This window comes from Dunckerocampus dactyliophorus, chromosome 5 (assembly GCF_027744805.1).
Source record: "Dunckerocampus dactyliophorus isolate RoL2022-P2 chromosome 5, RoL_Ddac_1.1, whole genome shotgun sequence".
Classification (NCBI taxonomy): domain Eukaryota; kingdom Metazoa; phylum Chordata; class Actinopteri; order Syngnathiformes; family Syngnathidae; genus Dunckerocampus; species Dunckerocampus dactyliophorus.
The window spans coordinates 6411370-6428591 of NC_072823.1; the positions used below are offsets into that span (position 1 = coordinate 6411370).

General features: G+C 42.3%; 1 protein-coding gene across 2 annotated transcripts in view; it reads right to left on the bottom strand.

Moving 5' to 3' along the window:
* Positions 1-12190, bottom strand: part of LOC129181009 (neural-cadherin-like) — a 148883-nt gene extending 136693 nt beyond the window's left edge. For both annotated transcript variants that reach the window (XM_054775588.1, XM_054775587.1), the window contains exon 1: positions 10982-12190. In XM_054775588.1, the coding sequence (XP_054631563.1) occupies positions 10982-11975 (994 nt within the window). In that variant the 5' untranslated portion in view covers positions 11976-12190. The remainder of the gene's footprint in view (positions 1-10981) is intronic.
* Between the last annotated feature and the right edge of the window lie 5032 nt (positions 12191-17222).

Consider the following 17222-nt stretch of genomic DNA (forward strand, 5'->3'; position numbering starts at 1 on the left):
GGGTCATGGCGCCTGCCAGTTTCTGTTTGTCAGCATGTTGCCAATAATATATTGTTGCAGAAACATTTAATACGCACCATGCGGGAGCTGTAAGGTGCTTGTCACTGCCGTCCTTCCATATGAGTGAAACAGGCCTGCATTCTGTATTTTACTTGGAAGTAAACTTTGTTGTTGTTTTTGCTCATTTGCACACAAAATCAACCTTTCACTTATAACAAAACATCAGGACACCACGTATGTTTATAGCTGGCAACTATCGACGTGCTGATTAAGCCGGTCTAATAACTGAGTAAGCTAACACTGGCTAATAATGAACGAGCTCTGCGACAGGCATGATTTAGGGAACAATTACACATCGTCACATGTGTTTTACATTCCAATTTTGTGTTGTCCATGGGAACTGCCGTTTTAGTGGCGTGTGTAAGTTTCTCTTGGAAGATGACTAAAAAAAGCATCTTACATTGTCTTTTTTAACACCAACCAATGATGGTTATAATTACCATAATGTTAACAAACGATGCATCAAATAATTTGTAGTACAGTGAAACCTCCTCAGGGTCTCCGCTACATGTAATGGATTGTGGCGGGTCGCCACGGCTCATTAAAAGCCGCCACATCTTTTTTTTTTTTTTAAACATGGAAACGATGTTAAGTAATACAGTGTATGAATGGACATATATGCTATATCAGGGGTGCTCATTACGGTGATGGCGAAGGCAGTGTTGGTCACGTGTCACCTATAGCATAACCGTCACTTTGTAGATGTCATATGACATCAGTCAGCTGATATTAATCCCTCTCCTGATTCGCTCCTGTGCCACCGCGGCATAAAAAATGGAGAACAAATGTCGGCAGCTACACACGAATAATGCAACTTTCAACTTTATTATTCCAATTACGGATAAACGAACTCAGCGGTAAGGTGCCTATACCTGTAACGGAAGTTATCTGTTCGCTTGTAGCGGCTACATGAACCCATGAACGCTACGTCAATAACTCTACTATAGAAATGTGTGTTTTCTCCAAGTTCGTTTGTTAAACTACTATTTCACAATGAATTAGAAAATGTGCCCATTGCTCAAAGTTTTTAATATGTTGCCTTCACTACGGCTGCATTGTCGTTTGCGTCCATCCATCCATTTTCTATACCGCTTATCCTCACTAGGGTCGCGCGTATGCTGGAGCCTATCCCAGCTGACTTCGAGCGAGAGGCAGGGTACACCCTGGACTGGTCGCCAGTCAACCGCAGGGCACATATATTGTCTTTTGCATAATCCTTTTTATTTCTACAGTATCTGTAAAGCATGTCTCACCTTATTTCTTATTTCTAGGAAACTAAAATGAGACTGTAATACACGATGAACGCTACGTGGCTATTTTCACTGACATATCACTCAGTTTATGTACACAACTATTGAGGAATTATGTGTCATTATCTTTATTGCCATATTGGTTTGAATTGTGAATTACTGAACGATATCAACTAGCAGCGGCAGTCCGCTTCCCATGCAGCCCACCACCACAGCTTTAAAAAATCCGAGAGGAAACCCTGTCCTGTTTTGCGGTTAACGTCGAAAATATTTTCCACAATTCTGCCTTGGTTTGCGTACATTTTCCAGTTAGTGTACAACATGGCGCACATCTTGTTGTGTTACTAATACACTGCGTGTGTTTATCTGTGTTATTATAGTATTTTTATCACAAAAATGTCCAGTTAGCATCCTTAGCTTGCTAACAAAATGGCAACCGGAACCGGAGGGCAGCTATGTCGCCCGCCTATGATGTCATCGGCGGTTGACTCTCAAAAATGTTCACACAAAACACTCTTTTATTAGATATTTACAACTACAAAAGAACATCCTGTTATTGTTTTTCTTTGTCGTTCTGTTTATTTACTTCACACATACACGCATAATAAAGATGTTGTGATGTTTAGAGTGTCCGTGAATGCACCTCGAGAATGAGGAAGTGTTGTGCCCAGGGCGAACGGACTAGAGACATGTTTGCAAGTTGGAGATACAAATATGGTGTCGGAATTGCACTTGTGTCGATGTGTTCAGGTCAGAATAAAGTTATAAAAGAGCGTCAGACTCCGTGTGACTCTATGGGGACGCTACACTGTGCCTCCCTTCGTCTGCCGTCATCACAGAGGTGTGACTTGCCATGATGCGCATGAGTTAAGTTTGCTAACATAATAATAATAAAATAACACGTTATTTTTGACAGCCCTACTGTTTTCATTTTTAATCACATATGAGCATCATTAGATGTGTTAATGAACAAAAACGCACAATACACAACATCCTCAATGCACGTTGCCATGCTCACAAATACAAAGGAAATATCACCAAGGACATCCTGACTTCATTCAGTACATGAAGTCAGGTTTGTGAGTTTGTCTTTGTCTTCTTTTCTATTCATTTCAGACCACGGGGATAGAATGCAAATATTGTTGGGGACGGTAAGAAGGAAAATTGGATTAAAGAGAGCATGAGGCGTGATGCTGACTATCAGACAGGAAGAGAGCGCATCAAAAGAAGAGGGACAATGCAAAAGACAACCGTTCTGACCAAACAGGTCCAGAGTCCAGGTGGTGGTGAATAAAACCCCTGCCCAAAGAGACACCACGAAGGTCCTTCTGCGTCACAAAGGCCCGCATCATTGCTTCAACACTACTACTCAGCTGTCACATACCATAACAGATTCCTTCTCAGGTGCAAAAAAAGAGAATTCTGAGGTGGAACAACCAAAAGAAAAGAGTCTCCACCAGTGCAAATTTAAAGTGACATCCTCTGTGGGGCTGCGAAATCTTTCAGAGGAAGAACGGCGCAGGAGGTCTCTCACTCCCTTCCCTCCAAACACACTATAACTGGTTGGTGTGAGTCATGAGCCATGGCCTACTTGCATTGCGTTTACGTGTTTTTCTCACAGGCCGTTTCAGAAAACCATCATTATGCTCTCCCTGGATGTTTGGTGTAGTGATGCTGTACTTCGGAAGTAAGTACGAGAAAAAAAAGCGAGCATGTTTACAACATGTACAGTACATGTTAAAAAAAAAAAAACATGACGATGCATGTGATCGGGTGCAACCAAGTAGAAGACCTGGTGTCAAGGTTTCTCAGTAGAACCAGGAAGGTAGATGTTATGCTACTGGAATGCACACTCATTGGGCAAACTCTGCGTTTACAAAGATAAATGCGTAGTTGTAATGGATGTTATAAAAGAGGTCCTTTTCTACCTCTCATTATGCAACTGTAACTTATGTACATGAGTGCATCAATTAAGTCCTTTTGCAGAATCCTCCAAATTAGTAATGGCTTTCATGTCCAAATATTTATAAATAATCCTCTGTGCAGTCAAGCAGTTAGAAAAACTAATTGACTCGGCAAGTTACAGACTCTTGACAAAGTGTAATTGGACAAACATAAAAATGTGTGTTTTGTTGTGGCAAAACAGAAGCCCGAGACCTAATTTGTGGAGTGAAATTAAAAAGTAAGTAGTGCAATGAATAGGGATGTCACTAAAACGTGACAAGATTTCTTGTTGTTTAGTTGTGATACTGAGCAAATTAATTAATCACACGATAAATGAAAATTAACTCAATAATTTTGCAGGCCTCGATATATTGCCATGTGCACACGCATCTGTTTTTCTCTTCTGTCGCCTCCAAACAGGCACGGAGAAGGTTCACACTGTGCTTGTTTTCAGCCCCTGGGCGCATTTGCTTCATAAAACAACTTTAACAACATAAGCCCTCTTGTCAATCATACAGTGTCTTTGTCTGTTGTGAGGGGAGGCGGGGCCTCTAGCATATAGTAAACATAGCTCTGCAATGCGAGGTATCGAAATCGAAATGCAGAGCCTTTGTCGACGTTTGGTTGACAAAGAAAATATAAACGGAATAGCACAAAATGGTGTGCGCTCACAGAAAGTGTGCTTTGCTACATTGCAAAAGAAATACACTTGAAACGGCAGCAGTTTGAGAAATGCTGCAAATGTTTGACAGACAGTGGGAATTGCCTGTGAGAAAATACATGTCACAAACGCGATTTCCACAAATTTACACCATTCGAATGATGACATATTATCAGAAATATAATATGAAAAGACAAAAAATAAAGGGAACACTTAAACAACACAATGTGAGTCCAAGACAGTCGCGCTTCTGTGAAACCAAACTGTCCACTTAGGAAGGAACACAGACTGACAATCAATTGCACATGCAGGAAATGGAATAGACGACGGGTGGACAGCAAGACACCCCCAATGAATTCATAAATAAAAATAATAAATAAACACGTTTCTGTGTGATTTTGTTGTCAGCACATTCAACTATGTAAACAGCAAAGTATTTAACAAGAATATTTCATTCATTCAGATCTAGGATGTGTTATTTTAGTGTTCCCTTTATTTTTTTGAGCAGCACATACATATACTTTTCTTAAAAATGATGTTAAAATCTCGTCTCGTCTTTTGAACTGAGTCCCTACTAATGAGTCTACCTGCTGTGATAACCATATGTGCTATCTGTTTATAATCTCACATATATTGCCTTCAGGAGTAGGCTCTGACTCGTTTAATTGTTTGTTGTCGCTGTTAGCGATCAATAATGACATACAACTGCAGTATGTAACTACACGACTGTGTTAATCATAAAAGGCCAGTGACAATCCAAACGATGACAAATGCATCAGTAGCAGTGGCAGAACTCTGCTGTTATCACACACAAATTGTTTTGTATAAAGGCTGATAACAAACATGATTCTGGTTAGAAAGTGTGCACAGAACTGTACTGCCCCCGAATAAAACATGTTTTATGGTAATTGGCAACATTATTTAAACACCTTTAAGCGCTGTGTTTGATAACTCAACAGAATAAAACCGTGTGCTGGTTCATCATGTTGGGGTGGAGCCATAGGGAGAGAGGAAAGAAACATGCAGTGTAGAGTATGTCACTGAGGATGCATCCTTCTCACACCACTTAGTCTGCACTGTGCAAGACGACTACCCACAGCACACTGCACACAAAATACGGCACGGCCCGCGAGGCTCTAACTCAGGGGTGACCAACACAGTGCCCGCGGGCACCAGGTAGCCCCCCACGACCACGTGAGGCGCCCGCAGGCCTGCTTTTCATTCAGGTTTTCAGTTAATAATGTGAGAACACTACAAAGAAATGTATTCTGGAAAATAAAATGCGAGTTGTGCATACCAGCATTTTGTGAATGTTTTGCTAAAACAAGCATATTTGATTTGTTTGGGTTGAAATAAGCTATGAAAATCATTTGTACAAAAATGAGTAGCTCGTGGCCATTTTCATTTTCTAAAAGTAGCTCTCGCAAGAAAAAACGTTGGTGACCCCTGCTCTAACTATATTGCCAACAGTCAATAGTCATCATCACTATTTTCATGCTATTCATGTGCGTAACGTGATGAACGCCAGCTGAAAGCTCAACATAACCAACTGTAGGAAAATTCGAAGCGGAGGCACTCAAATGGACATATGTCAAAAGCAAGCGAAGAAAACAGCAAATGCCATTAAAAAGTCCATAAGTACATACCTGTAATTTATTCCAAATGGTGCAAGTATCATTCCTCCACTAAAACTCACTGGACAGTGGACATGAAGTCAAAAATGTAAGTTTCTGATTATAAATCTTGTCTTCTCTTTGCTTTTTTTTCTGTTCATAACTTTGTTTTGTTTGAACGAAGCACCGTTTTTTTATGTTCGTCCATTATTTGGGGTTACACTGAAATTATTTTGACCGGAAACAATGACATTGTCCGAATTATCGACCACTTAAGTGCACAAGTAACTTGTTCTGGCTTCCTCCTGGTGTGTTTCTGATTAACCTATTGAAAATTTGGAGGCAGAATCTCGTTTCGATTGTCTTTGACACATTCAGCTCAGACGTTGCATTTGAGACACAGCCAGCCACAGACACACACATTTAAGAGGAGGAGTGTAGGAGCCATTTATGCTTTGTTTTGCGCTAGACTGTTTCGTTCATTGTGGTGCTGGTATTTAGTTTTGGCTGATGAATTACAGTATATTTTGTTTGACCACTGGTGGTGATACGGAGGTGGTAGGATTGGATAGTTGCTACAACATGGTAATATCACTACTGGGCATGCATAATTTGTACCAAAACAATACTCACGCATGTCCAGATATGCTACAAATATGTTGTTTTGTTGACTTTGCTCAATAAAAAAGTCAATTAACGCCAATAAATTGAGTTATAAAGAATCTTTATAATGTTGCTATGTAATGTTTTAGACTTTTATATTTCATATTTTCACTTTAAACTCAGGCGTTTTTCATGAGACAGAAATGAAATCTCAACTTTTTACTTCCCCCTGTGGCAAAAAACATGTGTACAATGTCAGATACCTTAAAGGAAAACTTCACTTTTTGGGTAATTTTGCCCACCATCCACAATCCCCATGTGAAACATGAGTACATGTGTCTTTCCCTTTTCTGTGCACTCTAAAGAGAGAAAAACAGTTAGCATGAGGGAGCTAACAATGCACGGAATGGGACACGCCTCTTTCCACTACAAAGCCCTCTAAAAAAACCTCCAACAACATTTTAGCGTTTTACATACATGCTGTGTATATATAGAGGCTTTTGCCGTATTCTGATCATTTTAAACATTACCGGAACTGTTACCGGAATTTTACATAGCCCATTAAAAGGAACTAACGCTACGTCCGTCAACAGTAGCGGCATAGAAAGCACGTGTCTGTTTGCAACTGCTAATAATGGCAGACTATGAGAGCCACCGACGACGACTACTTTTGAATAAATGAGGATCCAGAGCGTTATCTTTTTGAGCCTAAATATACGGAGGATGAGCTATGGCCCGCAAGAAGAGAGAGTGAAACTTCGTAGCAGATGGGGGTCATTGCAGTCATTACACCGGCTTGACTTGGTGCTGTGGAGCTTCCCAAGCCGTGAAATCAACAGAAATGGAGTGTTTCTGTTGCACTGAGTGGCATACAGTGTTACCATTGATGGAAAGGCTTCATGTACAGTAGATGGCGAGGAGGACATTGCTCCAAGAGATTGCATCACAACAAACAAAGAATTGTTAGCGCTAACAAACCCTGCAGTGATAGCGATTTTTTCCACTTACCCAAAATAAACTGGAGAGCTGGACTGAATAGAGAAATGTCCATCGTGTAAGTCATTATGATAGATTGTGATACATGGAGCACGTAGTGCTTGATAGCCCAACACAGCCCATTTAGCCGTGTATAAACAAAACATGGAATGTGGGCTAATACTTTACAGATAATTTGATTGTCTATTCGTACTTGTTCATATGCTTGTTCTTGTTTCTCAGTCACTACAGCCTCACATTGTTTTGGAGTAGGCCCGTTACCTCTCGGTTGTGGCGTGAGGCGCTGCATCACCACGCCAGAAATATAGCTCTTCATGTTAGCTGCTACAATAGCAATGTCGCTGTGGCATTTTACTGTATATACAGGTCAGTTATGTAAATAGAACATTGTTGCCATTTTTGGAGGGTTTTTTTAGGGCTTTACAGTCAAAGTAGGTATGTCCCGTTATGTGCACTGTGAGCTCCTACATGCTAGCTGTCTTTTGGCTGTTTTTCTCTCTTTAGAACATGCAGAAAAGAGAAAGACAGGTGTGGTCATGTTTCACATAAGGATTGTGGATGATTGGCAAAATCCTAATAAATGTGCCATTTCCCTTTAAGCCAGCAAAGTCTCCTTATTATTTTGATGCCATGAGCGATCCATCTATGTAGACCTTTCGATGCAGTGATGCAGTTATTTATGTGCACTTTTTTTTTTCAAGAAACATGGTGTTAAGCTCAAGAGGTTAGAAAAACAGAACACTAACAATGGGAGCCTACATTGAAAGACCAATTTATGAGCAATCACACTACTGTTGGCGACCATGTATTTTGTTGGCCCTACTTAAACTTACAGCAGGCTTAAGATTATCCAGGATGGCAAACATTTAGCAGTGATGCCTATAAAAACAAAACAAACCATGTCACTGTATACATCCCATGCATGTTACACATCATTATGGAAATAACACCAATATAGTATTAATAGTGAGGCTGTGGGTAACAGCAATTCTAATGTCAGGGAATGTAATCTGCAATCGGTGCGCGTGTTAAAATGAAAATAAAAGAATCGCTATATTGGAACGTGTGGGCAGAATGGAAAAGGAAAACAGCAATAATTCCCTTTCTCTTTGAGCCGTGGGTCCTTGTATGTGGGAATATTTGTAAGGTCGGCACGCAGCAACTGTTACTTGACTTGAATATTCTTCAAACTGATGACGGAGCTCTCTGTTTGGCATTCAGTATGTGACTTTCAGCACCACAGACCGCTCTGAAATAAGTGGTCTGAAATAAATAGTTCAAGGCAGAAGACGATGCAACACATATAGGGCCCTATTATAACAGGCTTCTTGGGTCAGCTGACCAAATACTGCATTCAGAAGCCATGTAGCGGCAAATGTGTACGTATAAATCACCCTTCTCATCTCGTCTATGTAGACCTGAAAATGACACAGCGACCTTGCGTTCCGTAAGTAAGCCCTACATGCCACATGAGTGTAGTTCAAAGTTTGAGCAGTTTGAGAAAAATAAAGACAATTAAAGCTGCAAGCAGAATTGAAGGTGATTTTTTCCCCCCGATTCTTGGTGCCCCCTGGAGGTCACGGCAGCCTTAGCATTTGCCTCTATTGCCCGATGGGCCAGCCAGCTTTGATGTACTGTGCACCTCCAGGGCCAGGAGTGGCCTCCCACTGCACCACTGGTTCTGGCAGTGAAAGAAACAATATATGCAAACCCACATGAGATGCCAGGTAGCAAATTCATATGGGAGATTGGGAATGTGTAAAAATACAAATCAGGTAAGGAGGACTGCTTCCATCAGGCATCTTTGTGCAAGGATTTGGAGGGAGGCAAGCAGAAGAAAGGGCCTGTCCTCCCAGACAACCATCAGGATTCTGTCTGGAAAGCTGTAGTAAGCATAAAGGACATGGCAGGCCTTTGATCAGGAACGGAGAGTTACCGAGGTGGGAGAGATCAAATGGAGGAAGGTATTTGAGTGTCTCTCAGGCTAGAGCGGCTTATTTCTCCTATGCATCTAAGACAAGATATTGCGAGAAATCTCACATTTTTCCTATTCCTCTCACAAAAAAAAATCACTGTAGAAAAATGGAATTTCATCAGGTAGCAATTACTGACTAGCACGCTGTGCAATAAAACATCGACATGCAATTAAAATCAAAGCAACGTGCAATGTTTCGTATCGTGTGCAACCCAATTATAGGGCTTCAATTTGTTTTGTCCTATTTTGTTCCATTCTTCTCAACGCTAACTGGCGCAACATGCAATAGAAAGCTTGCATGAGCAGCACATGGGTTCCACCTTTCCACCACTAATTTGTGCAGTTGTCAGACTGTGGCAGTGCTATTTCAAATCCCTCAGCCTAGAGAGTGAATGAGAGGAGGATTAGCCGGGTAATGCCAGTAGATGAGAGCGGGAGGGCCACAGTGGTTTGCCACTCTGCAAGGATTAGCTTCCAAAACTACTTCACAGTCACCAACTATGTCAATCAAGGACATAATTCAGGCAGTCCAACAAAGACTCTTCAACATCAAAAGACACCTTCAAGCAACAAATGGGTGGTTGACTTTATTGAAAATTCGGGAAAAGGGTTGCAGTGCTTTTGAACCGTCAAAATACCCAAAGAAGTTCTTTGACCAAATTGTCCCATTCACACTATAATGACAGCCTGTGCTGCCACAGGAGGAGAGTAAACAACTCATCCACACATCAAGAGCTCTTAACAGAAGGGCTGAAGGGAATCGGGACTGAACCAGCAACCGCAGGACAGACCTCAATATTCGTTTCACCTGCATGAGCTATTGAGATCCAAGCCCAGAGTGACAAATATTCTGACTTTGCAAGGTTAATGGTGGCCACTGTCAAATTGAACAATAAGTTAAACTGTCCACAAACATCTCTGAATATGATGTGTTAAATGTAATGGAAAATATGTGCTTTAACACTGTCGTGTCATACAGGTACTGACCAGCAGAGGTGGGAGGAAGTCTGTGTTTTACAAGTCTCAAGTCTTTACTCCCAAGTCTCGAGCCAAGTCTCAAGTAAAGAAAAGATGGGTCGAGTCAAGTCCGAGGTCATAGGCATGACATTTTCGTGTCCTCGCCAATCATAAGCACTGTGAAGTGTAGCAAATAAAATGCCATGACCTAGTAATTTGCGAATGCAGATGAAAATATCCTCGGCAGCATGGTGACACATCTTCACATCCTCCACATCCTCCACATCTCCAGCAGTCTGGTGCTCACAGATATGCAAGCCGCACACACTCGTTGTTTGTTCTCATTGGCTGAATACTTTGAATTGGGACACATTTTACTTAACACACTTGCTGAAAATCTCAAGTATTTCCAAGTCATCAGACTAAAGTCCGAGTTAAGTCCCGAGTCACTGATCTGTGATAATATTGTCCAGTCCAAAGTCATCAAAATTTGCTCTGGAAGTCCACACCTCGGCTGATGAGTGTAGCTGTACAAAAAACTATCACCAAAATAATGAACATATTGTGAAATCAATACTTATCTGACAGTGTCAATCAAAACTGGGCATTATTATGATTATATTATATATTTTTTGATGCAGTATCTCATCGTAGCCTGCCAGATATTATACAGCCCATGAGGTGAGCCCATGAGGATGGAGATGCAGGCACACCTGTGGAATAAGCATTTGCTGCATTGACAATTCAGTGTGCTATGCCGGACAGATCTGTTTTTTTTTCTGAAGAGAGAAGCTCTAGATTGCACCATAGTGTAGTAATGTGCATGGAGTGCATTAAAACATCGTCAGCACCACAATGCAAATCATTCCCCCAGGAAGGGATGGGGGTGCATGGTTTACCAGTAATAACAATATTCACACACCTCGTTTATCCTGAATCTTAACAGTGAGCTCCACGAAAGGTTCTGACTCCCTGTCCAAGCTCCTGGTGATGGTGATATCTCCACTGTCGTGACCCACAGAGACAGGGGAACTCTGTGGCTCCGGGTAAATGAGCTCAAAGCTGGCAGACTGAAACCTGCTGGGATTCAGGCTCGTTATGACTGAGCCGATGCTGGCATCCTCAGAGACGTTGAGGGAGACCAAGGCGGCAGGATCCAGTGACGCCCTGGGTGCGCGTCTGGACCTCTGTGGCCTCGCTTTCTCCAGCCACTTTCGTGGAGAAACGGTGACCACCACGCCTTTGCTCGTCAAGGAGGGCCATCCGTGATCAGTGGCAAAAACGCGGAATTCAACCGCTGATTGAAAGCCCAGAAGGGAGTCGAGCAGCAAAACTTCGCCTGTTTTAGGCACGACATAAAAAGTGCCGGTTTTGGGCACTGAAATGTATGTCAAATCTGCGTTCATGCCGCTGTCCGCATCCACAGCTTTCAGCCTGCAAACAACGCTCCGAAGAGCAGTGGTGTCATCTAAAGTTATATGCACGGCTTCTGATTCCACAAAAGTGGGCTGATTGTCGTTTGTGTCCAAAACGTCCACTTTTACAGACGCGACATCCAGAAGCACCGCGTCCGACGCGCAGGTGTTGCAGCACAGAGCGACTCTCAGCAGGTAGTCTGTGCGGACCTCCCGGTCGAGTACCTTGGAAGTTTTTAACAATATATTCCCCCGCTTGTGGTGGGCGAAGGCGCGGAAATCCTGGCTGCCGTTTCCGTAGACTTTGAGGTGCATCCCCGGCACTGGACACCATCTTTGCGCGTTCATGCGCCTCACCGGGATGCTCAGTCCGTTCACTTTGGAAGCCGTCGGGGAGTTCTCAAAGACATGGCCGTGAAAGAAAGGCAGTCTCTCCGGTGTTTGGTGTCCAGCTGCTGGCGTCAAAAGGCAACACAGGAGCGTGCAAACAGCCCAAATCATGTTGGTGGCAAGTTATATAAAAGCTGCCTCCAAGCGACACAGGGGGTGGCTAGAAAACGAAGAAAAAAATCTCCTCATAGTTAGATATCATCCTTCCATGAGACACCTCTGAAGCATCCTGGAGGGGTTTGTATGTTGGCCCCACGCAGCACTGCGCTGTTCCAGAAGGTCCACAGCGCTGCAGGCTGTTGGCTGTGTTCACATGCAGCTTTCAGCATCACAGCACCGGACAGCGGCAAGCGGCGGGGGGAGGAGGGAGGGAGGCAGGGAGGCGATATAAGAGGGGGCGTGGTGGAACGTGGAGAAGCTACTCCTCTGCGTGCCCCACCCTGCGTGAATGGTCAGCAACCCACCCACCCCCACCACCCCCAACCGCTCCTGTCTGTGCGGCAGCAGAAAAAAGAACCTTGGCAGTCATGTGACAAATCCGCCCTGAGATTAACATGTTCTCCACAGAGGGGGAAATCACTCAGCTTGTCTGAGAGGAGCAAATCGAGCAAACACATATGTTCTTGTAAAGATCTGTCTGGACACTAACACTGCCCTAAATCTGGCTAGTTAGCACGGCTAGAGGCCTTGCACTGCAACTAAGTCTTTAGTATTTCGATGTATGAAAAATTCTATACCGGCTGCACAGTGGACAAGTGGGCATGTTGCCCTCAAAGTCAAGAGCTAGATGGTTTGAATCTCTGTTGGGGCATCTGTGTGGAGTTTGCATGCTCTTCCTGTGCATGCATAGGGACTCCTGCTTCCTCCCACATTCCAAAAACATGTATTTTAGGTTAATTGGAGACTCAAGATCGTCCGTAGTCAGCATTGTGAGTGTGAGAGGTTGTTTGTATACAGGTATATGTGCTGACTCACTGTCCATGCATTTTTTATTGAGTGCGACTGCTAAATAACCCGCCATGGGGCCAAAGAAAGTGTCAAGAAGGTGAGAAACACTGTCGAATTCAATAAATGTATCATAGCAAAGTACAGTGCTAAAATAATAACATTATAACATTGGTTTTTGCTTGTATAGCTATAATTATTCTCCATACAATGTATTTTTTGTTAATATTTTTGGGCATCTGGAACGGATTAATTGGATTAACATTGTTTCCCATGGGTAAAATTGCTTTGTTTTTCGTATGTTTTGGGGTTGGTCTGACATTATGGAACTTAGAGTGGCCGAATCAACGGACTGGCTCATTCCAAAAAAGACTCCAATGCTGAACTCAGCAACACCCAAAGGCCTCAAAGACCAAGGAACACCCTTAACTTGGAGGACGACAGAAAAATAACACACCACAACATCAACAAAAGTCAAGACTACTCTGGAGGACGCAGGAATATCATTGTCTATTCTACCAGAAAACATTAAAAAAAAGCCTCCCATGTGCTGATTCTTTGGTTAGAAGAAACCAAAGGCCTACTTCTATCAGAATAATGAGAGGAGAAGGAAACAAACAGCCCCTGATCTAAAGCATACCACATCACGTGTCAAACACAAACACAGAGGTTCTCTGCTGTTTACTGATGATGACACGCTGACGGAAGTAGCAAGATGAATTCTGATGTGTGTAGCGCTAATAGGACAAGACTTTTCTGAAGGCGAAGGAATGTAATACAGCAATCCCTCGTTTATCACGGTTAATTGGTTCCACACCCGACTGTGATAAGTGAATTTCCGCAAAGTAGGATTCCTCATGTAGAAATCAAATATTGTTGTTATTATTAAAGCATAGAAAACAAACCTGTTAACGACCTTTTAACTCTTTCATTGCCAAAGACATCTATTGACGTCTTTTGAAAAAGTAACGTTGACTGCTTTTTTTTCACGAGAGCTACAGATCAAAGTCTTATTCCTGTGAATTTCTGACCTGTAGGCAATGTATTTCTGTCCCAGTAAGTGGCAACAGTTCTCTTTTCCTCCAACTGGGAGTGACAGATTGTCTATGAAGAAGATTGATGGGTTGAGAGAGGAAAATGGCGAAACACATGCAGAATTCGAGCGGAGACATAACAGTGTCACAGAGCTTGTCTGGTGGTGGTTCTGCCTTTAGTAGTGACGCACTCGCGAAAGATAGAGGTGACGTGGGTGATATAGGTGACGTAGACACAAATGCAGTTGACAATGGCAGCCAAAGCAATAAGCTAGTGGTTAGCGTTGCTGGGCCATGTGGCACGACACCGGAGCCTGACACCGGAAGCAGTTCAGAATCCACCCCGATTCTTCCGACGAGCGGCTGCCGTCTGGATCGGTCAGCAGCAGGGATTCATCCCCACATCCAGCAGACCCCACCGTCACTCCGCTTGAATTTGCTTCTCTGCAGAAAAAGCTCGTTTTCTCTGTTTTTTGCTCAAAATCAGGTGTTTTTGCTGAAACTACCCTATGTTCTACCGCCAATACCCGTATCTAAAGACCCAAAAAGGCTAGAAACAAACTTTTTTGATGAAAGAAGAGAGTCTAAAGTTTATTTAGATAGTTTCAATGTTTATATAGTCCTAAATGTCAATATTCTGTGGGTCTTGAAAGTTCAGCGAAAATGCCACAAAACTCTGGCAGTATGGAACTCTGGCAGTATGGGTTAAATACATTTTTTAACATTATTAGAGCCTTCTAGACCTGAACTAACACCCCATAGTCATCTTTACACTCCTAGTCCCCAATATAGTACACATAATCAGAGAAAATAGGACATTTAAAATAAACAATGCTGCATTCCATCTGTACTCAGAAGTCGAGAGTTCCAAGGTACTAGTCGGAAGTTTCAACTGGAATGCTCCCCGAGGTCGGATTTCCTACTCGGAAAGTGGGAGAATCCTCACTACCCGCAAGTTGCCTTTCAAAGATGGCTGCCCCGAGTGTAAACAGCTTCTATAATAATCTGTTTATTGCACTTCTATTTTTTGTCACACTACATCAGCCTCATACATAGTATTGTTTGATGTGTATATACTGTATATAGCACTATATGGTAATGTTGCTAACGAGATGTTGTAAATTACTTTTTTGTCGTGTGGTACTTGTATATGCAAACTACAACGCAGGCCATGCTAATAATGGCTAACGATAGCCTGGTAGATTGGCCTTGTTTTTATTTATGTTTTTGTGACCTGTTTATTTAAGCACAACAATAGCATTCGTGGACGTGGCAATCTTGTTTTCCAACTTTGTAACTGGAAAGCCGAAACCTCAGCTGTGATGTCATTTCGAGGCAAATGGAACACAGCATTGGACTCGTGGTCATGTGTGTTTTGCTCACCAAACCTTACAATAACATTACGGTACTGACACCTAGTGACTGACGTACAATAGTATATATCATTCACAGCGTCTTTGAATGCATCTTCTGAATGCCTTATATTTGTATTTTACTTCATTTAGCCATTTTTATACTTGAAAATGTTACATTTAGGCATAATATGTAGCGTTTGCTTCAATATGCATAATTTTGACTAATAATAGGTGGTATTCAACCACGAAACAGCATGATTTATGAATATATTTTGGAAAAACTGTGATAAAGTGAAGTCGCAAATTCCGAACCACAATGTGGGTGACGACTGTATGCTTCAGGAAGGCACCGAGACTCATAAATAAATGAAGGTGGCTGCAGTGAAGATTTGGTGATATCTTTGTGCTGCACACATGAGGCAGTCTCTATGCTGCTTCACAGCAGTTCCATAAAGAACTCTTAAGTTTAGTTTTTGTTTTCATGAGGGACCTCATGAAAACCGCCTGTTAGATTGTAGACGGTACACCTCTGGAAAGAAAATGGACTGCATAAATGTTTTATCCAGGCTGTTAAACCGTGAAGAATATCATGTCAGAGGTCACTGATGTTGGACCTGGCCTGGCCTGGCTAACAATCTCTGTTCTAGTTTGTCCCAAAGGTGTCTGATGGGGTTGATGACTCGCTCTTCCTAACCACGCTCCAACCAAGCTAGGAAAGCTTTGTGCTCTGGTGTATAGAAAAGTACAGTATCTTTCCCAAACTGTTCTCACAAAGCATGGAAACGAAGGGGTTCAGCCCAAACCCTGGTGGATTAATGAACTGAACAAAGAGTGTACGCTATAGTCGTGGCCAAAAGTTTTGAAAATTACACAAGTGTTGGTTTTCACAAAGTTTGCTGCTTCAGTGTTTTCAGATGTTTTTGTCAGGTGTTATTATGTTGTTCCCAAAGCCACCTGGGGAAAAGGCATTGTTCATCACCAAACTGTTCTTGGATGGTTGGGAGAAGTTGGTTTCCGAGGTTGTTTTGGTACCATTGTTTATCCACGGCTGTGTTCTTAGGCAAAATTGTGAGAGAGCCCACTCCCTTGGCTGTGAAGCAACCCCACACATGAATAATTTCAGGATGCTTTACTGTTGGCATGACACATGACAGATGGTAGCGCTCACCATTTCATCTTTGGACAAGCTTTTTTCTGGATGGTATGGTTTAATTTATTTCAAACATGTATACTGGAATACTTGGTTACAAGTCACAATTCCACATGTCCGGAAAGGAGTAGAAGAAGCTTCATTTCACATCAATTGCTAATACGTGAGTTCACTTCCTGTATTCAACATGTACCCTGTAACAACTCTGAAATAACGTAACAAAATGATCAGGATGTATAACAATGTGTTATAGTAGAGCTAAGGTTTGTAGATCATTCTATAATTTAACGTTCTGTCCTCTGTGTAATAAAAAGCAATCCTTTCTAATATATTAAAAAAAAATCTTCCCAAAATATGTATACTGCTGAACCGCCTCAACAGCCTGGTCATTAATGACGACAGGAGAGCAGACTGTAGGAGTCTTCCTAAAATCTACAATCATCTCTTTGGTTTTGGACACGTTCCCGTTTAAAAAGAACCTGCAACAGCAGTCAATGAACGCAGCCACTACAGGGCCTTGAAACACAATCATCGAGTCATGTACGAACTTGAGGACATGCCGCCCCGGGTATAGAGTTTGGCATTTTTTAGTGTACAACAGTCGTTCCGCTAAAATATGCGGTTGCATGCAATTAAAAGCTGAGGAGAAGTCAAGGAAAAACTAAGCGCACAAAAGTCATTGCACCTTCCAAATGTGTCAGGATCAGATGAAGCAGGGTACCTGTCGCATCATCAACCCCCCCGCTACACCTATAAGCAAACTGGAATGGATCTAGATGTGCCTGAACAGCTTTCAAAAGCTCCTCCTTTAAACATTTTCTCAAACGTTTTCATCACCGGAGAAGTGAGAGCCACGGGTCTATAATCATTAAGA